At 33.4% G+C, this 23,269-nt stretch overlaps 3 protein-coding genes across 5 annotated transcripts in view; 1 reads left to right on the top strand and 2 right to left on the bottom strand.

Moving 5' to 3' along the window:
• Positions 1 to 2,505, bottom strand: part of asic1b (acid sensing ion channel subunit 1b) — a 394,977-nt gene extending 392,472 nt beyond the window's left edge. For both annotated transcript variants that reach the window (XM_087302592.1, XM_087302591.1), the window contains exon 1: positions 2,221 to 2,505. The gene's annotated coding sequence lies outside the window, so the exon portion shown is untranslated. The remainder of the gene's footprint in view (positions 1 to 2,220) is intronic.
• cela1.6 (chymotrypsin like elastase family member 1, tandem duplicate 6) overlaps positions 1 to 4,271 on the top strand; it is a 4,777-nt gene extending 506 nt beyond the window's left edge. For both annotated transcript variants that reach the window (XM_087302636.1, NM_001003737.1), the window contains 6 exon segments: positions 1,288 to 1,388; positions 2,326 to 2,451; positions 3,441 to 3,577; positions 3,688 to 3,830; positions 3,916 to 4,065; positions 4,155 to 4,271. In XM_087302636.1, coding sequence (XP_087158762.1) covers positions 1,288 to 1,388; positions 2,326 to 2,451; positions 3,441 to 3,577; positions 3,688 to 3,830; positions 3,916 to 4,065; positions 4,155 to 4,166 — 669 coding nt within the window. In that variant the 3' untranslated portion in view covers positions 4,167 to 4,271.
• A 771-nt stretch (positions 4,272 to 5,042) lies between these two features.
• On the bottom strand, positions 5,043 to 21,933 carry LOC100151078 (novel protein similar to vertebrate amiloride-sensitive cation channel 2 neuronal (ACCN2)). Its single transcript, XM_087303408.1, has 10 exons — positions 21,824 to 21,933; positions 20,469 to 20,795; positions 18,586 to 18,921; positions 17,497 to 17,619; positions 15,500 to 15,805; positions 12,106 to 12,438; positions 10,149 to 10,451; positions 9,631 to 9,945; positions 6,904 to 6,948; positions 5,043 to 6,604 (listed from the first exon to the last, which is right to left on the bottom strand). The coding sequence occupies exons 1-10, from the start codon at positions 21,867 to 21,869 to the stop codon at positions 6,507 to 6,509; spliced, it is 2,232 nt and encodes a 743-aa protein (XP_087159534.1). The 5' UTR covers positions 21,870 to 21,933; the 3' UTR covers positions 5,043 to 6,506.
• Between the last annotated feature and the right edge of the window lie 1,336 nt (positions 21,934 to 23,269).

Below are 23,269 nucleotides of genomic sequence, written 5' to 3' on the forward strand. Positions count from 1 at the left end.
TTTAATTTAAGGTGTTGGGTATTGTACTGTATTTTTTAGTAAGTATTCGTCATGTAGCATGTTGGATTAAAGAAAAGCACATTCCAAATAAAATGCGTTATTATTATTTTTATATACAGTAATTTACTGTTTAAAAAGATGACCAAGTAAGTTGACTGTTGAAAGGCAACATGCTGCACAGCTTTTTTTTTTGAGTTGACTCAACTTTTCTGCATTTGACTCGATTTAAGTTGAGTCAACTAATAAAGCTCCACAGAAAATCCCCTTACAATTTTAAGACAAGACAATTAAAACAGTGTATGGCAAGTTGACCAAATATAGTGTACACTTAATTAGCAAAACATTTTTAGGAAGTTCAGAAAACTCACATGAAAAACTACTATAGAATTTATAGTAACTAATGTATTGTTTTCGAACCATACTATAGTAAATTATACCTCTTGAATCAAGCTGTTGTCTTAATTCTATAGTCTCTATAGATGCATGGCAACTATAGTAATATAAACAAATGACCCAATACAGTAGTTTTCTACGACCATAGCCTATATTAGGGCCAAATGGAATCTGCGGACATTTTTTGCTATTTCTGCAGAGAATTTTGATAAAATTCTGCGGATTTCTGCGTAATCATTTTGGGAGTATCATAACTAAAACCTTAATATATGAAATAAAAAATAACATCTTATTAACTTTTATTTAATGTTTAAAATGCAAATTCAATTGGATTCACTTTATTTGGTAAATAAAGCAAGTTTGTCATAAAATATATCTAGTAAAAGACTGAAAATAATACTGTACAAACTGTATTGTACATATATCAAATGAACATTTTCACATTAGTCAATAATATTACTGAAATTAATAAAAAAATGAATAAATAAAGATTTACACACATTTACTCAAGTAAATAAACAGAATCAATGATGGGCTAAAAATCTGCAGAATTCTGCATGCCTACCTATACTATACCACAATACACCAGTTTACTGTAGTACATACTAAAGGATACTACTGTATGTTTATGAACAGTTCACTCTAGTTAATACTACAGAAATTGACTAAGAGTTGTAAATACTATAACATATACTGTATAATATGCTTTACCCTAGTATGGATTAAAACATTATAGTAACAATTAAAAAATACACTACAGTATATGAAGTTCAGTAAGCTAATTTGGCTTTTTTTCTCATTTTGTTTGAAGACGTTTATTTAAAAAGCTGCGTTTCTACTGTTTTCTCCTCTTGTCTTCTAATTCTTATTAAAGTTTTGATCTCTTTATTCCAGATCTCTCTCCAGTATCTGTCTGGCGGCAGCTACTACCATACCTGTGGTGGAACTCTGATCAAACAGAACTTTGTTTTGACCGCCGCTCACTGCGTTGATACGTAAGGAATCCACGCCTTTTGTCTCTAGATGGTTAAAAAAGCAAATAAACAATGTCAGTAGTATAAATCTGAGGCGACACATAGAGTAGTCAACAATCGAAGTGAATCAAAAATGTTTTCAACATTGTCCTAGGACAAGAATGGATGTTGTTCTAGATCTTTAGGACAACTTTGATGAAAGGTGATGATCCACTTCGAATGTTGACTACTGTATATTGTCGTAGTTCGCCCTCTGGTGGCAGCTGTGAGTAACGTTCAAGGTGTTTGCAATATATTTTTAGATTCTAGATTCTACTTGAAGCCTAATAATTTCCATGTGAAAAGATTTTAAATTATGCCATAATTTATAGTTGAAAACAACAGTGTTTTTGAACCATATTATAGTAAAATGTATGTGTAAAAGTATGTTATAGTATTTACTATTATGGTAATGAATACAGCAACTGTAGCATTAACTTTTGTGAGCTGATAAAAGGTAATGCATGCTGTACTTAAATATTATTATAGTAAACTGTGGTGTATTGTAGTATAGCCTAATATACCCTAGCTGAATACGACAGTACTGGGTAATGTACTTAATCTTACTATAGTTGTTGTCACAATATAGAATCACAACAACAGAGTCATTCAAGTACTTTAGAGTGGTTTGAAAACACTGTAATTTATTATAGGCTACAATACTAAGTTTTTTTTTCACATTGATTGTGCATTAAATTAAAATAGACAAACCTAAATTGATATAATTTAAATTAATCTGCAAAAAAGACAAGATACTCCAAATGTCCAACCATTATGTATCCTAATAATATGCACATTTGTTTGTCGAATTTACCTTCATTAATTTCTTGTCAAATGACTTTTTACCACTGTAGACCTTAAGGTTGTGAAAGGCAGTAGGCCTGTAAACAAGTAACATTTCTTCTTCCATCTTGTGTAGCTCAAGAACTTGGCGTGTTGTCCTCGGCGAGCACGACATCTACAAACAAGAGGGCCGTGAGCAGTACATGACCGTCAGCAATGTCTACATCCACCCCAACTGGAACAGGAACAACGTGGCTGCTGGGTAAACAGAACACACACCTGTGGCGAGTTTGGCGACTATACACAACACAGGCCTAACGTAGCCTATGATATCACTCCGCTTTATACCGACCGGGTGTACTTTCACTTTCGCGCGGTTTCCTTTCCTAACCTTCATAACGCAACTGCTGCCATTTTGCTTGTCAATTGTAGCCTATATAAAAAGACTTTAGGACTTGTTTGCTGCTGCTAGTTTGTTACATTTATAACATTATTAAATACATTTCATGTAATCCACACTACTTAAACGCATCACATATTCAACTTTAACACATGGTATGCAACTTTACAAAATTAAAGCATAATATGAACACCTCAGACTTGAGTTTATCAATTACTTTTAGACTTTTTTTGACATTTAGACTGCAACGTTTTGGAAATGTTTTGTGATGACGCAACAACCTTGTCAAAACAAAGAATGTTTGATTTATCCTAATTTTCTGACATGCGTTAATTTTTATACAAGACAAAAAAGGCTTATCCTACTGCAGCAAATTAGTTTTTTCTTTTTAATATCTGGCACATTTATCACTAAGTGATGTTATTTTTGACTCATTGGATGGAAAGGCTGCTTTATTCACAAATGTTTTATGCAATATTCCAGTTTTCCTCTCAAGTTTAATTAGTATTTTTGGATTGAAAGAGCTACATACTCGCACAAGTCTATAGACTGAACATATAATTCCTTGTGCATGACAATGTTTTTTACAATCTTTCATTTTATTGAATATTGGCATCTTCTTAAAAAAAATGTAAATAAAACAAATAAATAAAAATTAATCATGTTTCAAATGTTAGCTTACTTTAGTTCCATCAAAAATTTGGCCAAAATTCAGAAAAAGTTTGCTGTTACCATGATTTTACTACTTATTTTATCAACCCATAATAATATTAAACATTTTCTAAAGGTTATAGCGCCCCCTAGCTTCTAACACGAGCGAAATGTGTGTTTTAAACTGTTTTTACTCTCAGATATGATATTGCTCTTCTGCGCCTGTCCTCCAACGCCTCCCTGAACACATACGTGCAGTTGGGCACTCTTCCCCCCTCTGGACAGGTTCTGCCCCACAACAACGCCTGCTACATCACTGGCTGGGGCCTCACTTCCAGTAACGTTGACTTATGTTTTTTTTTTTTTAAATAACTCATGTGTTGCCAGAAATGATTGATGTTTGCTGATTCCTGAAGCGTTTCTTTCTACTTTATTTCTCTCCTGCAGCTGGTGGCTCCCTCTCCGCTCAGCTGAAACAGGCCTATCTGCCCGTGGTCGACTACAATACCTGCTCTCGTGGTGACTGGTGGGGAAGCACCGTGAAGAACACCATGGTTTGCGCTGGTGGCGGAAGCCTGTCTGGATGCCAGGTGACCATCTGAAAAAACAGTCTAAAACTATTTGGTATTGAAGTACAGAGTGTAATTTTTGTTATGTTTTTTTTTTTTTTTATAGGGTGACTCTGGCGGTCCTCTGAACTGTCAGGTCAGCGGTCAGTACGTCGTCCACGGTGTGACCAGCTTTGTGTCTTCATCCGGTTGTAACGCCTACCAGAAGCCAACCGTCTTCACTCGCGTCTCTGCCTACATCAGCTGGATTAATGGCGTAAGTGCAATTCATGGATTTATATAGTCTTTAAAATAAAGCAATGATATATGATAAGAATATCTTTTAACACCCTGTTTTCGTTTCAGATTGCTAAATAAGCTGAACAATCAGAGAAGACGAGAGACTAACATCCTCGGTTATGCCAACATTTAACATCTGTAAAGGCCAAATATACTTCAATAAACTTTACATGTTGAGCTGAAGCAGTTCAAAGATTGTTTGTGTCTTCATTTAATCCGATTTGATCAAAAAATGATCTTCAGTTGAGAACCTAAATGTTTTTTTTATACTTAAGGTGGATAATTTGAGCATTTTATTGAATTCAGATTTGCTTTTTAAACAAGTTAGTACAGAGAAGGGAGCTCGCAACTGTGTTAAATATACAATATACAAAGCAAAACACTTCTACCATAAACATATCAAACCTCAACAAAGTAAGGCAATTTAAAAAAAAATTAGCATAAAGTCTAAACACAGATGACTAAAATATTTCAGATACCCAAAACTAAAAAAGTCAACTAATACGAGACAGATAAACTGAATGTGAAGGGATGCCATTGGTAAATTTGGGAGGAAAGGCTCATTTTATAACTCCCCTAGACTTAAACAGTTGAGTTTTACCAATTTTAACCCATTCAGTTGATTTCAGCCAAATTTTTAGCTTAGCTTAGCATAGATCATTGAATTGGATTAGACCATTAGCATGTCAAAAATGAGTAAATAGTTTAGATAACTTTCCTATTTAAAACTAGACTCACCTGTAAGTACATTGTGTACGAAGATCAACAGAAAATAAAAAATGTATATTTTCTAGGCCGTTATGTCTAGGAACTATACTCTAATTCTGGCAAAATATTAAGGGATTTTGTTGCCGTATCATGACTACTGCAGGCCCAATGAGTTGATATTCTACTCAAAAGCAAACTAACAGTTTTTTTTTATTATTGAATACAGCAAAACTCATTCATTAATGCTAAATTTTAAATAAAGTGCTTTATTGGATGTGAAAAAGTGCAATAAAAAGGCATAATGCTTACAATTTCAATGTAAAATACAAAATGTTACTTTAGTGTAGATGAATAGTTGGCTAATTTCCATAATTGTCATACACATTGAAATTGAATAAATGTGGCACAGATGTTTACATACATGAGGAGAAGGTTGTGTGATGTTATCATTGCCAAATTTGTGTTGATTAAAATTCTAAGCAGCACACACAATGGTTAGAAAAATATTACTGTTATAAAATAAAGCAATAAACCCAGAGAAGCCATGTTTTACAGTGTATATTTAACAACTGAGTAGCGTTATAACATAATATAACATTGAGCAGAGTGCCTAAACTCCCTTATAGCTTCTCTAAATTCACTGTAAACAATGACTTCACAGGATTTATCTCTTTTATAAAACGGTTAGTTTAAATACATAGCAAAGACTCACCAAATAACGGAAATCAAATACAACTGTCCTTGGCTCAATACTGATAGTGAAATAGTTGCTAAGAAAAAGTGACAGAGTTTGTAAAGTATTCCTTCAAAGGCTACTCAACCAATCAGAATCAAGAATTAATCACTGTCTATTTTATAATACATATTATAAAAGCCATATATGAAACTTTGGTCGTAGACTGTCTACGTCAATACAAAATTTAAGCTACGAAAGTCATACAGCTAAGACAGTAATTAGTGTGATGTGTGACATACTCAAAAGTATTAATTCACTTTTTCAATTCACTTTCACTGAAGCTATACGAATGGTGTCCTCAAACATGATACTTTTTTGTTTCACTGGACGGATTCAGGAGTAAATGTTGTAAGGTAAATTGTGTTGATGTACAGTTAAAGTCAGATTTATTAGTCCCCCTTTGAACTTTTTTCGCTTTTTAAATATTTCCCAAATGATGTTTAACAGAGCAAGGAAATTTTCACAGTAAGTCCGATAATATTTTTCCTTCTGAAGAGAGTCTTATTTGTTTTAGTGCAGCTAAAATAAAAGCAGTTGTTGATTTTTTTTAAAGACTTTTTTAAGGACAAAACTATTAGCCCCTTTAAGCCATTTTTTTTATTCGAAAATCTACACAACAAACCATCTTTATACAATAACTTGCCTAATTACCCTAACTTGCCTAGTCAACTTAATTAAGCCTTTAAATGTCACTTTAAGCTGTATAGAAGTGTCTTGAAAAATCTCTAGTCAAATATTATTTACTGTCATCATGACAAAGATAAAATAAATCAGTTATTACAAATGAGTTATTAAAACTATTATGTTTAGAAATGTGTTGAAACAAATCTCTCTGTTAAACAGAAATTAGGGGAAAAAATAAACAGGGGGTCTAATAATTCATGGGGGGCTAATAATTCTGACTTCAACTGTAACTATAGTGCAAATTTTGATGATGTCACAGTGATTGACAACAGTGGGTGTGTCTTATCTCATTAAAGTGAACTCGTCCCCTTTATGCTAGTCATCCTGACAGGAGCTTCTTCACTCAACAGCTGCATGTCTACAGCCGCTGACTCAATCACTTCCTTTTCTGCTGAAAAAAAAATAAATAAAAAATACAGACAACAACAAATTACTGAGAAAAATGATCTGGATTTAGTCATATTGACAGTATGTGACACATCAACCTTAATGTCAAGCATTTGCAATATACAACATATTTAACACACATTTAGAAGCACATTTGATAATTCAGTTTAAGCTCTTTTTTAACAAACAAATGTGACTAATAGTTAATGGTCATATATACTGTGTTTGAAAACTGAATGAAGATCACACACACATCGGACCAACAAATTGCTTTAAGGATATTCAAAAAAATAGAATCACCATTCATTTCCTCCTCCTCTGATGTTATGCTCACTTTACTTGTCACTGCAGCGCATGGAAACAAATATACAAAGAAAATTTTGCCATTGTAGTTTTTCATAATAACAAAATATCACAAATAATTTTGTCAATTTATTATAAGTACAGAAAATCAAAAACACAAATGAAATGACTATACAATTAAAAAAAACATTAAATATAAAAAATCCTATGGATGTTTGGGCATCTCTGTGGCTCAGTGGTTAGCACTGTCACCTCACAGCAAGAAGGTTGCTGGTTTGAGTCCCGGCTGGACCAGTTGGCATTTCTGTTTTGAGTTTGCTCCGAGTGCTTTGGTTTCCCCCACAGTCAAAAGACATGCGCTATAGGTGAATTGGATTATCTTAATTGGCCGTAGTGTATGAGTGAGAGTGAATGTGAGAGTGTATGAGTGTTTCCCAGTCCTGGGTTGCAGCTGGAAGGGCATCCACTGCGTAAAACATTTGCTGGATAAGTTGGCGGTTCATTTCACTGTGACAAGCCCTGATAAAGGACTAAGCCAAAAGAAAATGAATGAATGGATGTGTGAATACAAGAACAATGTACTGAGTACACGTAAACAACAGATCTGTTATTGGATTCAGTTAATTCGGATTGATAAATAGCAGTAATATTTAAGTTTTGCTTGTAAAGCTGTTTTTTCTTTAACTCTTAAAGTGTCTGTATTTCCTTTTATGAATCGCCAAGGACCCCAATTTCAGATAAAAAAATTATAATCAAATAAAAACATACCTACATTTTCATTTAAAAATGGCTTTTGCTGCTTCTTCAAACTACTTATTTTAAATGAGCTGAAGCAACACAATACTTGAGGTATTTTTGAGACAACTTAATTGTTTTAAATTCAATCCCCTTTTATAATTCAGTACAATTTTGTAAAAATTATGTACAGTTGAAGTCAGAATTAATAGCCAGAATTTAAAGAAGTCAAAAAAATATACAAGAAGTATATTTTTAAAATATTTTCCAAACGAAGTTTAACAGAGCAAGAACATTTTCACAGTATGTCTGATAATATTTTTTCTTCAGGGGAAAGTCTTATTTGTTTTATTTCGGCTAGAATAAAAGTAGTTCTAAATTCTTAATGAACCATTTTAAGGTCAAAATTATTAGCCCCCTTAAGCTATATTTTTTTCGACTGTCTACAAAACGAACCATCGTTATATATCCAATAACTTGCCTAATTACCCTAACCTGCCCAGTCGACCTAATTTACCTAGTTAAGCCTTTAAATGTCACTTTTAGCTGTATAGAAGTGTCTTGAAAAATATCTAGTCAAATATTATTTACTGTCATCATGGCAAAGATAAAATAAATCAGTTATTAGAGATGATTTATTAAAACTGTTATTTTTAGAAATGTGTTGAAAAAAATCTTATCTCTGTTAAACAGAAACTGGGGAAAAATAAACAGGGGGTTAATAATTCTGACTTCAACTGTATGTATTATGTATTATAAAACTAAGTATGTAGTAAACTGAATAGATTTGTGTTGTGACAACATGAAGGAATTGAGTGGAGCCCAACATATTTTTACTATATGGGATCCACACTTCATTGTAAAAAGTGATTAGTTACTAAAAGCAAGTAAATCAATTTCCTTAAAAGCAACACGTTGACTTCACAAAAATAATGTAAACAAACCTATTGTAACTTGGAACTGTTAAGTTGACTTAATTTTTATGAATATGCTAGTTGTACTCATTTTTTTAAAACCAACTAATCCTTTTTACAGTATCCGACTCTTTTAGCACGTCTGTTTTCAAAAAATTACTGTAATTATTACAATATTACATATTTGGTGGTTCATTACGTCTATAAAATCTACAACTATAATCCTGTATTGAATTTAAAAGACAAGCTGGAGTCTGGAAGAGCAGATTTATTTTAGTTTATGTCATTTTGCTAGATAACGAAAAAAAAACAAATATAATAAAGCTGTATTGGGAAAAAGTGATTAATGTACTTTCATTTTTTAAATTTTTTAAAAACTAGCATACAATTACAACTAGCATACAATAAGCATAATTTGAAAAACTAAGTCAACTTAACAGTTCCAAGTTACAACGGGTTTACTTACATTATTTTTGTAAAGTCAACATGTAGCTTTTTAAGGCAACTGGTTTACTCGCTTTAAGTAACTAATCACTTTTTAAAGTGTATCAATTGGTGAATCACATTTAGAAACTAAGCGAACTCATAATTTTGCTTTTTAATTGAACATAAAACAATTAAGCTGTTGCTGAAAATCTCAAGAATTGTGTTTATTCAGCTAATTTAATTAATTAGTTTGAACAGGCACCTTATCAATGTCAGCTGGGAACTTCACTCCTTCGCATTAGGTAGGCTACGTTGTGTAATTTTATATGATATAATTTAATTTAATTACTTAGCATATAAATTACCATGACACCACAAATTACCACCACATTATGCCTGCTTCTTGATTATTGCTAGTTGTTTACTACTAGTAGTAGTGAACTTACTCTGATCTGCGTTGTCTGTTCGTTAGGTGTGATGAAAACATAATTCAAATGAGCCATTTTAATTTAGATTAATTCCAAGATTACAATGAGACTAATCTATATTAAAAAAATAATCTATGCCCACTTCTTATTTTTAAGCAGTTTGAGCCAAATTAATGTATAAAGAACAATTGTGATCCTCATTACCACATTATGTGACTCACCTGTGGCAAAAACATTGAAGCTCTTGTTTGTAGACGTTCCTGAGCTTGTGCTGATCTTCATTTTATAGACTCCAGAGAGGTCAGTGGTGACGTTTGTGATGGTCAGTGATCCAGTCTCCTTTTCCAGCATCAGTCTGTCTTTGAATTTTCCGTTCAGAACACCGTCATGCATAGTGATCTCTCTGCTCTCTCCATTCATTTCAACTATGAGAGAGTTTTTATGTCCAAACGTCCATTGAATCTGATCTTCTGCCTTTACTTTATAGTCAGTGTGAAGTGTGACGTCTTCTCCTTTCTTCACTGGCACAAACTCAGCTTCAGATTACAATGGCACACAGAAACAAGAGAAATTAATAGATTTTAACACATTAACCCTTGTGTTTTTTTCAAATTGTCTACCCTTTTGTCCAAGAAAACATTTGCGAAAAATTTCGATTAAAAACATTATTGCCAAGCACTAATTTAAATGCGCCATAACTCAAAATGTTTATAAACAAACTCAAAAATAAGTTTCTTACCAAGCATGACGACCTTGAATTTCTTGTATGAGGTTTTTCCACGACAGATGATCTGCGCTTTATAGACTCCAGTGTGTTCGGCTGTGATGTTACTGATGGCCAGAGATCCAGACTCTTCCAGAGTCAGTCGGTTTGCAAATCTCCCATCAGCAGCATCATCACGTGTCTCTATGGTTCCTCCACTGGTTTGAGCTACCAGAGTCTCATCAACACCAAACATCCACAGGATCTGATCATCATGCTGTACTTCAGAATCAATCTCAAGAGTGACGTTCTTTCCCTCCTCCACTGATATCCTCCTTTCTTCATTTCAGACATGGAAAAACATGGAAAATAGTGTTGCTATTATACCAAGAATGATCATTGAGATGTTGTTTCATCAGTGGTTTTACACAGAATCATCATACTACTAAAATACAAAATCAAGGGGTTATGGGGTGGTGCTTTTTCTAGGGATTCTAGGGTTGGGAGATGTCAACCAATTTGGCATGGTACGATGTCTAATGTGAAACATCATGATAGACGATGGCATCATTGTCATAGCCAAAGGTAAATTAATTATTTAGGAATATTTAATTAATTCATTACGAATAAATTATTTGTAGCCTTCCGTTTCAACTACCTGACCCGCCTGGTCTTTGTTTTACCCATAAGCAAATCATTAATAAAGAGAAGTTGCACACAAGTTACCACTTGTCAATCACTTTTTCCGCAGGAGGTTGGTCAGTAAAATAGGTGCACAACCAACAGTCTCTGAGGAAAGACCGAAGCAGTGTACTGATGCTGTGACGTTACCTGATAGATTCAAAAGACCGAAGTCATTAGATAGAGACAAGATTAATTAAATATCACGTTTAACAACTATAGTGAGACTTGCACTGCTCTCTCGAGCTCAGACGAGCTCATGACAGTGTGTGTGTGTGGTCACATAATGTGCGTTTTTAGCAGACAGAGGGCTGTTCAGAAATGCACGGTGAAAATGCCATTTTAACACTAACTATGCGTTCACAGTGAAAGCAGTGTGAGCATCCAAGTTTGCTCTGTCTGCCCTGGTGACAATGCTGTCTGCCTTTAGCTCCGGAGGCGAGAGCGTCAAAATTCGCTACATTAATCTCGTTTTTAAAAGGGCCGTTTCAGCATATCGGTTACATTCCTGCAAAAAGCGTGCTTTCTAGTGTGAAAATGTTGCGCACTTCTAATAAAATTAATTTAACAATGGAAGATCGAGATGCATGTGGTGAGGCTTTGCTTCACTTAATTATCCAAATGTGTCTATATGTCTAAAATATCCTGAAGCAGCAATACTGTTTTGTATTGCTGTATGTGATTCCTGCTTTTTTAAAGATAAATTTATATAGCATTTAAGCACATCAGTAACTCGCCAGAAACTTATTTAACGTATGTTCCTGTAAGAAAACATTGTAAATAATTGAAAATCCAGTGACTGCAATAATCAAACCCTTGGGAACAACTGTGGTCGGAACCAAAGTTCACAAGTCTGTGTTCTCTGAACTCCTCTCAAGCGGTGGACGTCTTCATTCTGACTGCTTGGAAGTCAATAGACAGCGATTCTACACTTTTCTCAAAATATCTTATTTTGGATTTTACAGAATGAAGAATGTCATGATTTGGAACAAGCACAGGGTAAGTAAATGATGACAGAACTTTCAGTTTTAGGAGCGTTTTCCCTTTTTTGCTGATCAAGCTGATCAAGCTGAATGGGGCAGCCATGGCATAATGGTTAGAAAGTGAGACTTATGATGGGGGAAATCGCAGCTTTGAGTCCCGGCAGGAAGAAATGTGTGTTCACCGCTATGTTTATGTGTGTATGATGAGCACAAATTCTAAGTATGGATCACCATACTTACAAATTAACTGGATACAAAAACAAATTAATAAATGTATGATGAAGAACAACTGTAAATCATAATTTATTGTGCTGATTTGCTCTACTTACCATTGACGGAAACCATCCTGTGTCCAAAGTGAGTCCTTTTGCAGTTCATTGTCTGGATTTCAAAGGTTCCGGAGTCTTCAGGGCCAGTTTTGATGATGGTCAGAGATCCAGTCTGATGATCCAGCCTCAGTCTGTCTCTGAATCTCCCGTTAACATTACCATCATATGTAAGAATCTCTCCGGTCGCTCCGCTGATTTCAGCTATGGGTGACTTCAGGCACTCATCTCCAAACAGCCACTTCACATGCACATTTTCATCCAGTTCGGTACCAGAATTTAGGGTGACATCATCTCCCTCCATCACCAACATCCTCCAATCTTCCTCTGAGAAATCTGCATGTAGAAAGAGACAATTCTAAACCCTGAACCTTTAAGCTAATTTTTTCACCATCAGATCGAACAATTCCATTTTTTTATGCTGATTTTACTTCATCAAACAGCAGAACAGTAGAGCATTTCAGCTATGGAAACTGTAAAATAGTTTGATTCTAAAATGATCAGAGAAATTTTCTTTCACACTTAAAATAACAATTTTAAATATTCAAATTTCATCAGGTTTATTCCACCAAATATTGATCTGTTAAATGTATCAAAAATCCAAACATTGTAATCTAGAAATGCACCAATACAAAATTTTTGACCCATACCGAAAACCGATATCTTTAGATGTTGAGCCCGATAGCTAATATATTAGAATTTTTCAAAATATTCTGTATGATTGCAAAAACTAAAGTTGAACACATACAGTACTGCGAACAATCAATTTTATATTAAAAACTGACCTCTGAACTTAACTCTCTTTTATATAACAAAATCTACATAGACATAAATAAAGCAACCAAGTCACTGAACATTAACCAAACTCTAAGTACCAGTAAAATAATAATTAGAAAGTGTCAACCAGGTAGTATGTAAAGTGGTCCAACCACTTTAAATAATGAACAATTTATCAGCTTACAGATATCGGCCTAATTGTGTTATCATACTGAAAACATAACAATAAAAATAGCAATTATTGCTCGATATTGATGTTGCTATTGGTATCATGTTGTATAAAATGAATTTCAACATGTCTGAAAACATGGATCTTTTTTTTGCTATGAAAAAAGTTACATTTATCATCTAATATCTATATCTATATATATCTATATAAATATATCTATACATATATATATATATATATATATATATATATATATATATATATATATATATATCTATATATCTATATATATATATATATATATATATATATATATATATATATATATATATATATATATATATATATATATATATATATATATATTGGGCATCACTATCGATATAGTGTTGTCTAAAAATGAATTTCAACATGCCACCTTAATTTATTTTATTTATCGGCTGATTTAAATATGGCCCCCGATATATATTGGGCATCTCTATTGTTTTTTCTAAAAATGGATTTCATTATGTCTGAAAGCATAGCACTTGTTTGTTACTTGATGCCAAAAAGTTATATTAATTGTCTAATATCAATATGGCCCCCAATATATATCAGGCATCCCTACCAGTATTGTGTTGTCTAAAAAATGGATTTCAGCATGTTTGAAAACATGACACTTGTAGTTATTTTATGCAAACAAAGTGTTATATTTATTGGCTGTTGTTGATATATTTTGTGCATCAAAATTGGCATTGTATTGTCTATAAAGGAATTTTAAAATGTCTGAAAACAGCATTTTTTTTATATTTTATGAAAAAAAGTTGTTTATCAGCTGATATCGGTATGGCCACTGATATATATTGGGCATCTCTCTGTATTTTACCATCTAGGAATGGATTTCAACATGATTGAAAACATGGTGTGTTTTTGTTATTTGATGCAAAAATAAGGAGTTATAATTATCGGCCGATATCGATATCCCCCTCAAATATTGTGTTGTCAAAAAAAAATAAATTTTGACATGCCTAAAACAAAGAACTTTTTTGTTTTTTGATTAAAAAATATATACTTATCGGCTGATATTGATACGGCCACCGATACAGTATATCATACATCAATATCGGTGTTCTGTTAATTTCAACATGTCTGAAAACATGACACTTTTTTGTTATTTAATGCAAAAAAATTTTTTGATTTTTCAGCTGATATCAATATAGCTACTGATATACTGTATATCAGGCATACCTATTAATGCTGCATTATCTTGAAATAGATTTCAACATGTTTGAAAACCTGACACTTGTTGTTATTTGATGCAAACAAAGAGTTATATTTAGAGGCTGTTATTGATATGACCGCCGATATATTGTGCATCAATATTGGCATTATATTGTATATAAAGGAATTTGAACATGTCTAAAAACACAGCACTTTCTTCATATTTTATGAAACAAAAAGTTATATTTATCAGCTGATATCGGTATGGCCACTGATATATATCGGATATCTCTCTCTGTATTTTGTCATCTAGAAATGGATTTCAACATGTTTGAAAACATGGTGTGTTTTTGTTATTTAATGCAAAAATAATGAGTTATAATTATGGGCCGATATCGATATTGCCACCAAAATATTTTGCATGTCTATTGGTATTGTGTTGTCTAAAAATGAATTTTTACATGTCTAAAACAAAGTACTTTTTGTTTTTTGATAAAAAAGTTATACTTATCGGCTGATATTGATATAACCACCGATACAGTATATCAAGCATCAATATTGGTATTGTGTTAATTTCAACATGTCTGAAAACATGACACTTTTTGTTATTTAATGCAAAAATGGTTGATTTTTCAGCTAATATCAATATAGCTACCGATAAACTGTATATTGGGCATCCCTTCTGATACTGTGTCATCTAAAAATAGATGTCAACATGTTTGAAAACATGACACTTTTTTGTTATTTAATGCAAAAAAATGGTTGATTTTTCAGCTAATGTCAATATAGCTACCGATAAACTGTATATTGGGCATGCATTCTGATACTGTATCATCTGAAAATAGATGTCAACATGTTTGAAAACATGACACTTTTTGTTATTAGATGCAATAATAAAGATGAGTTATATTTATCGGCCGATATCGATTTGGCCCCCGATATATTGTGTATGAAAATCGTTATAGTGTTATGTAAAAATTCATTTCAAAATGTCTAAAACAATACACTTTTGTCATTTAATTAAAAAATTATATATTTTTTAAATTTGGAAGAAGTGTCATTAATTATTTAGAGATTAAAACCAACATTACATTTTATGTAAACACATACTGTAACTATAAAATGTAAATCCAAGAATATAAGAATCGTAATCTCTTAATTTTTTTCCACAGCTCTATAAAACAGATAAAGTAGTTCTTATTGTGTAACAGTGTTTTGACCATATCACTCAACCCAACAGGAGTTACTCACCACTGACGACAACATGGAATCTTTTGTAAAAGGTAAACCCGCCAATTCTCCGGACCTTTAATATATAGTATCCGAAATGGTCAAGTCCGGTGTTTCTGATGGTCAGAGATGCAGTCTCATCCAGCATCAGTCTGTCAGTGAATATCCCATGAGCATCAAACGTCTCTCTGACCTCTTGCTTGATTTCAGCAATAAAAGCACTTCTATTTTCAAATGTCCAGACGATGTGATCTTCTGCCAATATTTGAGCATCACTATGCAGTGTGACATCATCACCCAATTTCACCATCACAGTCTTGTTTTCATCTGTAACAGCATACAAACCGTCAATGCCATGAGAAGGCTTTGAATATAGTAAATGAGATACTTTAATTACACACACACACACTCCTTTTCGACAGCTATAGTTGAACTAGGAATTATTAGCCCCCCTGAATAATTTTTCCCCAATTTCTGTTCAACAAAGAGAATATTTTTCAACACATTTCTAAACATAATAGTTTTTATAACTCATTTCTAATAACTGATTTATTTTATCCTAGACATAATGACAGTAAATAATACTTGACTAGATATTTTCCAAGACACTTTACAGCTTAAAGTGAGATTTTAAAGGCTTAACTAGGTTAATTAGGTTAACTAGGCAGGTTGGAGTAATTAGGCAAGTTATTGTATAACGATGGTTTGTTCTGTAGACTACGTAAAAATATAAATCTTAAACGGGCTAATAATATTGATCTTAAAATAACTTAAAAAAAAACTGCTTTTATTCTAGCCGAAATAAAACAAACAAGACTTTCTCCAGAAGAAAAAATATTATCAGGCATACTGTGAAAGTTTCCTTGCTCTGTTAAACATCATTCTGGAAATATTTATAGAAAATAAATCAAAGAGGGTCTAATAATTATGACTTCAACTGTATATGACACCTATATAGCAGAACACTTTTTGGACAGATGTTTGTTCAAACATTGTTTCAAACATTTATGACTTCCTTTCCTCAGTTTAACTCAAATTAGGGTATTTTGAAGAAAGCTATAAACCATTGACTTCCACAGTATTTGTTTGTCCTACTTTGGAAGTCAGTAGTTACAGCTTTTCAGCTTTCTCCAACAAATATTCATTTGTTTTCAACAGAACAACGAAATGGTTTGGAACCACTTGAGGGTGAGTAAATAGTTAGTAAATTGTCATTTTTTGGGTGAACTTTGCCTTTAAATACGCTGAGATTCAGTGATTAGTATATTAGTGTTATTCAGATCAATGAGTGAGAATTACATGCCTCATTAATTCACTAAATTAAATCACAAGCACATACTGCAGTTAGATTATACATTAACTCTCCTCTGATCTGGAGTAAATCTCTGTGATTTTTATTTAAAAACTAATTTCGAGAGGATCATGTGCTTATGATTGCTTGCAGCTGATCCCGCATTATCCAATTTATGATTCACCAATCAGATGACTCCTAGCCACTATAAATGCCCAAGGTTTTATACCACAGTCATCTTCGTTTTGAGGAATTACCCCTTCCACCCCTACTCCTCCTTTGTTCCTAGATAGGTGGCACGGTGGCCCAGTGGTTAGCACTGTTGCCTCACAGCAAGAAAGTCTTTGGTTCTGGTTATTACCAAACCAGCTGACATTTCTGTGGGGAGTTTGCATGTTCTCCCTGTGCTCATGTGGGTTTCCTCCCACAGTCCAAAAACATGCAACTTAAGTTAATTGACTAATCCAAATCAGTACCATATACATGCACTTAGTAAGTAGTTATCTCTTAAGAGCAATCAGTATCTGTTCATTAGCTGCTACAGAAGGGGAGTTCTTGAGTTCTACCTGAGCTCAAACTCCCCTTTCGCCTTGCAAGGGAAGGGAGCCCCGAGCTCTGGGATCTTATGAGCTCAGGGCTCTCTCCTGGGACAGCATGCCAAACAAGATTTATAACCAACCATCAGCTAAGTGTGAAATCTTAAACTGCTATCAACTGCAATACTTACATGTTTGTAATCGTAGTTCAGAGATCTTGGATCGATAGCATGAAGCACCGATTACAGATACAGCCAAGAGCAGCAGAAAGCTAACAACAATTCCTGCTATAGAGCCTGGAGATAGACCTAGAACTGCAATAACATTGACAGATAGACATTATGAATATGTCTGATCATTGACATTTGATCATAGCATAATCCTTTGAAGAAACACACCACTTTGTTTTTGGAAATAGGCTCATTTAGCAATTCTCAATAGCTGACTATGACTAAATATATGATTATTTATTAACAGTGAGACATTTAGCAAAACCTGCTACTGCATGCACCTTCTTGACTAGCCTGTAAAACATTCAACATTACATGGTTTGGTATTCAGTTGCTATAACCTTAAAGAACACTTCACTTTTTTAACAGCTTATTTTAAAGCTCCGCAAGAGTTAAACACTTGAGTTTTACCATTTTCAAATCCATTCAACTTGTCTCCGATACTGCAAAAAGCCCTTTTAGCTTAGCTTAGCATAAATCATTGAATCGGATTAGACCATTAGCATCTCACCAATTTTTTTATTTTTTATAATAAATATATTTTTATATTTTTCCTATTTAAATCTTGACACTTCTGTAGTTACACACAGTCCAACCAATATTATTTACTAATTTTCCTCCCCTTTTCCAGGGCCAGGTCGCAGGGGCAGCAGTCTGAGGAGAGAGCCCCAGACTTCCCTCTCCCCAGACACTTCCTCCAGGGAAACCTGAGGCGTTCTCAGGCCAGCCGAGAAACATAGTCTCTCCAGCATTATCTGGATCTTCCCTGAGGCCTCCTCCTGGTGGGACATTCCTGGAAGACCTCCCTATGTAGGTGTCCAAGAGGCATCCGAAACAGATGCCCGAGCCACTTCAGCTGACTTTTCCAAGAAAATGAAGTCCAAGAAAATTAATAGTTGTTATTTTCTAGGTCGATAGGGCTAGGAACTATACTCTCATTCTGGTGTCATAATCAAGGATCTTTTTATTATATTAGGACTGAGTCCCCAAAAAAGTGGTGTGTTCCTTTGATGTCACATCATCAGAATTATTCAAAGCTGAGTTACTCACCACTGACAGCAATGCTGAATTTCTTGTAAACCGTGTCTTTGCTGCTGCTGATCTTCACTATATAAAGCCCAGAGTCTGAGTTTCTCATGTTCTTGATGGTCAGAGATCCAGTCTGGTCCAGTTCCAGTCTGTGTACGAATCTCTCTACGGTATCAATAAACGATGAACTCTTGGTCTCTGTGTCACGCTTGGCAATGAGTTTCCCTTCATCTCCAAACCTCCACACCATCAGCTCATCTCCATGTAATTCCGTAACATCAGTGTGAAGAACGGCAGAATCTCCTTCCATCACTGACAAGCTCTTGATTTCAGCTTGTCCAGCATCAGACGGTGACTCTACATGAATTGGATTCACAGAAAAAGATTTAAACACAACACTGCTGCTGGTGGTAATATAGTATGAAAGTTTACAAATTTAACTATGGTCTTTAAACTTTTTTAAAGTCTGAAATATTTGATTCTGATTGATCAGTTGTGACATTCTAAAGAAGGGGTCACCAAACTTGTTCCTGGAGGGCCGGTGTCCTGCAGATTTTAGCTCCAACCCTAATCTAATGCACCTGATCAAGGTAATCAAGGTCTTACTAGGTATATTCGAAACACCCAGGCAGGTGTGTTGAGGCAAATTGGAGCTAAACCCTGATGAGACACCGGCCCTCCAAGACCGAGATTGGTGACCCCTGTTCTAAAGTATGTTATTCCAAAATAACAACCTCTGAATAACACGGGCTAATCAGAGTACTTCAAATCACTTTGGTGATCAGTAAACATGTTCACATTGATGTTTGTATCTTTGTCTGCCGCTGTTTTTGACTGTTTGGTGCCATTTTGTGACTGAACAATATGTAGGTAAGTGCATGCTCCATTCAGCCTTTTCGTGTCTGTCAGCTTTGCAATTAATTAAACAACGAATAAACTGTTATGGCTCAAAGCAATGTTTTGTGTCTTATTTTTACATTTTGTGGCACTACATAGTTGTTTAATAAGTGGAATAAAGCACTTCCAGGCGGTTATTGCCGAAAAAAAGTCAGACAGGCTTATCAGCTGTTGTAAAATACTGAATATTTGATAACACTTTTTTTTTGCTGGTCCATTTGAGTATTAGTAGACTGTCTGCTTAATATCTGTTGATACTACTCCTTCAACAGACATTTAACTGACTATAAGAAACTTAGTAAGTACATGTCAACTTACATCTACTGTTATAGTGTACAAAATAAAGTGTGAACAATTTTTTTAATCAATTTATTTTTAAAATGCATTATTTTATTTTGATCTTTTTTCCTACTCTTTGTCATGGTTTATAATGCCAAAATGCTAGTTGGAGGCAAAAGAAAGAGACAACTGGAGGTGGAAAAAAACTATGACAGGTGTCATTAAGTGCAAAAAAAAAAAAAAAAAATTATATATATATTATAGATATTAATTATATATTATACATATATATTATATATTATATATATAAAAATGAACCGGATAGACAGAAATAATGGACAGCTGCATACTTGACATTAGGTTGGATTAAAGAAATTATTGTTGTTTTATTAGTTTATGGTGTGCTACATTTCTGGAATTTAATTTTTTTTTGCATGTCCAGGTAATAAAACACATAATTCTAACATTTTAGCCTGTAACATTTAAAAAAAAATAACAAAACTTAATATTAGACCTTATGGACGATGTCTATAAATGGCCTTTACTCTTGTTTTACGCTTGAACAACTAAATGAATTCTGTAGTCTGTTTAACTGACTATATTTTGATTACAGTACATTATCGATACTGTTAAAAAAAATAAAAAATGAAAATAGTCACATCAAACATTCACCAGAAATTAATTAGTGGCTAAAATCTCAGCTAAAAAAAGGGTCTATATATCCTTACCATAAACCGTAACGATGAATAACTGATGTGACGTCATATTCATGTGGTCGAGCTCAGCTTTATAAAGTCCAGAGTGTTTGGTTCTCACGTTCTTGATGGTCAGAGATCCAGTCTGCTTGTTGAGCTCCAGTCTGTCTCTGAATATATCATCGCTCGTATATGAGCTCTCATTTCCCATCATTTGAGCAACGCGTGAACCTTCATATCCAAACCTCCACTGTATCCCCTTAAACCCCTGCATTTCAGTAGGATCAAGGTTTAGAGTCACTGAATCTCCCTCCTTCGCTGAGATGGTCTTCACTATGTCTGCATCGGTAGCCAAAACACCTGAGGACAAACAGATTCTCAGAAATTGAACTTATTTAACGCTAATAATAATGGACTGAGTAATGAACATGTTTAGTTGAGATTTGTCTAATAAACACAATTTTAAACTTATTTGTTTTTCTACTTATTTATAAATCATATTGCAGCGTAATAAAATGAAGAAATTAAAGGCTTTATTAGTGTACTTTGAACGTGCTTTCGTTTAGGTAAATGCTTTTATTTTTTATTTATTACATTTTTATTTTATTTTTTAGCAAAAACGGCTGTTATAATACTGCATATTTGTGGTAATAACATTTGTTTTTTTTGTTTTTTTTTAATGACCAGGTAGTACAAGATTTAGTATTAGTTGATTTTCCGCTACAGGTCATTTGTGCTTAAGTTCATTACAAATGATTATGAACAGATCTGTAAAAAATATAACAATAAATTGGGCAAAGACGATTGACTCACCAACACTAATTAATAATATTTTAAAAAGTTAGCCTTTTTTTTTTTTTTTGTCACTCCAAAATATGTAGTAATATCCTTCCATAATTTTTCTTATTACATATGTAGATAAAATTATATAATATATAGTTGTTTTCTTTTTTATACTAAAAATATCAAGACATCTTTTTTTTTTTTTTTTTCTTTACCAATATGCTAATTCAATGGCTAAAATATTTTAATATATTTCACATTGTTTATTTAGATCCTCATTAGCCACTAGTAACATAGTGGCTATTTATCATCGGGTCCAACAAATAAAGAAACATATTTATATTAAATTATAATCAAAACAAATCAGAGTCCTTTTACTAAATCAAATTCAGACATTTTTATATCGCAAAGAATATTTAGAATATTTATTTCAGTCCGTTTGTGATATTTTTTTAGCAGTGATTGTTTTGAAAGAGAATAATGACACCAGATAATATCAATTCCCATAGAGAGGAAACGAGACCAATAATGAGGTAATAAACATGAGATGAAGATGCAAAGTGAAACCGAAAGTGGAAAAGAATAATAAGACATCGCGCACTTACCGAGCATTATTAGAAAAGACAGAAACATTTTGGATTTATTGTTCATACTGGTGAAGATTTGTAAAAGTTTGTCTCTGAACCACACCCGCCCGATGAGCAAGCAGCGTAGCGGAGGAAACTAGCGGTGTCCTTCTTTTACAGGGGAAAAGAAACCTGAAACACACCACAGTGCCACCTGCTGTTTGCATCAAACACACTTGTTTCAGCAGTCCTCAACATTTGTGAGTTCTCCGAATACATGTTAAACACTTGAACTGAAAAAAAAATAGTAATAATAAATAATAAATAATAAATAAATAGTAATAAATAAATAAATAAATAAATAAATAAATAAATAAATAAAAGAAACATAAATGAATAAATAAATGTCCCAAACAGACTGGAAACTAAACCTTCTGGGTTTAGTAGAAGTAGTTACAATTCGCACACACTGTTTCCTCACGTAGTTCCGAGAGTCAGGTGCCATAACACATCCCAGCAAACACCTTAATGTCAAACTGAAATCAAAAAAATCAAAAGTGCATATCGATTTCATGCCAATTGATCTTGATGTCGAAACCAAAACAACATGAAATGGACATCTAACATTGTCATCAACAATTCGAGTACAGGAAAGCCCTCTTATCAATTTTTGGAGCGTTTTTTATGTGAAATGTCAATTTGACATCAAGCTAACATGTATTGTAGAGATACATCATCCACTTTAAATTTGTAATTAAAGATGAAAAATGGTACTTATTTACCTATATATTTACCTTTATTACCTATTTGTGTTGTTATTTTGGTGGTCAAAAGAAAATCAATGTGTGAAAGTCAAATAGATGTCAAGGCTTTGACATCAAAACGATTTTCACTTGACTTAAAAACTCAAAGAAAACATGTTCACTTATTTAACAAGAAATAAAGCAGTTTTAAATAATGTAAAATGTACTATTATTGAAGCTTAAATGTTCATAAAGAATGATATATAGACATCCAGCGCATCCTAACAGAACTTTACTGCAATTGAAAGCTTTATGACATGGCTGTTATCCAGCTGAAAGTAAGATGGATTCACTTTAGTCATGAAGGCAAGAGCAACAAAAAGGTGCATTGGAGTCATGTCAGATAAATTCACAAATTTAATCCCTGAACACCACCACAAACTCAGTATTATAGTACAAAACTCTAAATTGTCTTTAAATCCAGAGTTTCCAAGTTGAGGTCATATCAGTAAGAAATATGGCAGAATCACCGATTCACTCTCATACGGATAGAAAACATCCAAAGTGTGGTGGGAAAATAATCACCAACGCTGGCAGCCTGAACTGTGAAAACAAGGCAGAATGGTTACATGTTAAATCTGGCAAACTCTGGTGGCATGGTGATTAGAAAAGGCAGTTCAAGGAAATTGTTTTGACCCTTGAGTTAGATAAACAAGTTTATTTTGCCCTGTTTTGGCACATT

The sequence above is a fragment of the Danio rerio genome, chromosome 22, assembly GCF_052040795.2.
Source record: "Danio rerio strain M-AB ecotype USA chromosome 22, GRCz13ab, whole genome shotgun sequence".
NCBI lineage: Eukaryota > Metazoa > Chordata > Actinopteri > Cypriniformes > Danionidae > Danio > Danio rerio.

Coding starts and splice junctions, on each gene's coding strand:
- LOC100151078 (XM_087303408.1), bottom strand. CDS start 21,869: ATGAACAATAAATCCAAAATGTTTCTGTCTTTTCTAATAATGCTCG. Junction 15,806..17,496: donor TGAACTACGATTACAAACAT/GTAAGTATTGCA, acceptor ATGCTGTTACAG/ATGAAAACAAGACTGTGATG. Junction 6,949..9,630: donor CTTCAATGTTTTTGCCACAG/GTGAGTCACATA, acceptor CATGCGCTGCAG/TGACAAGTAAAGTGAGCATA.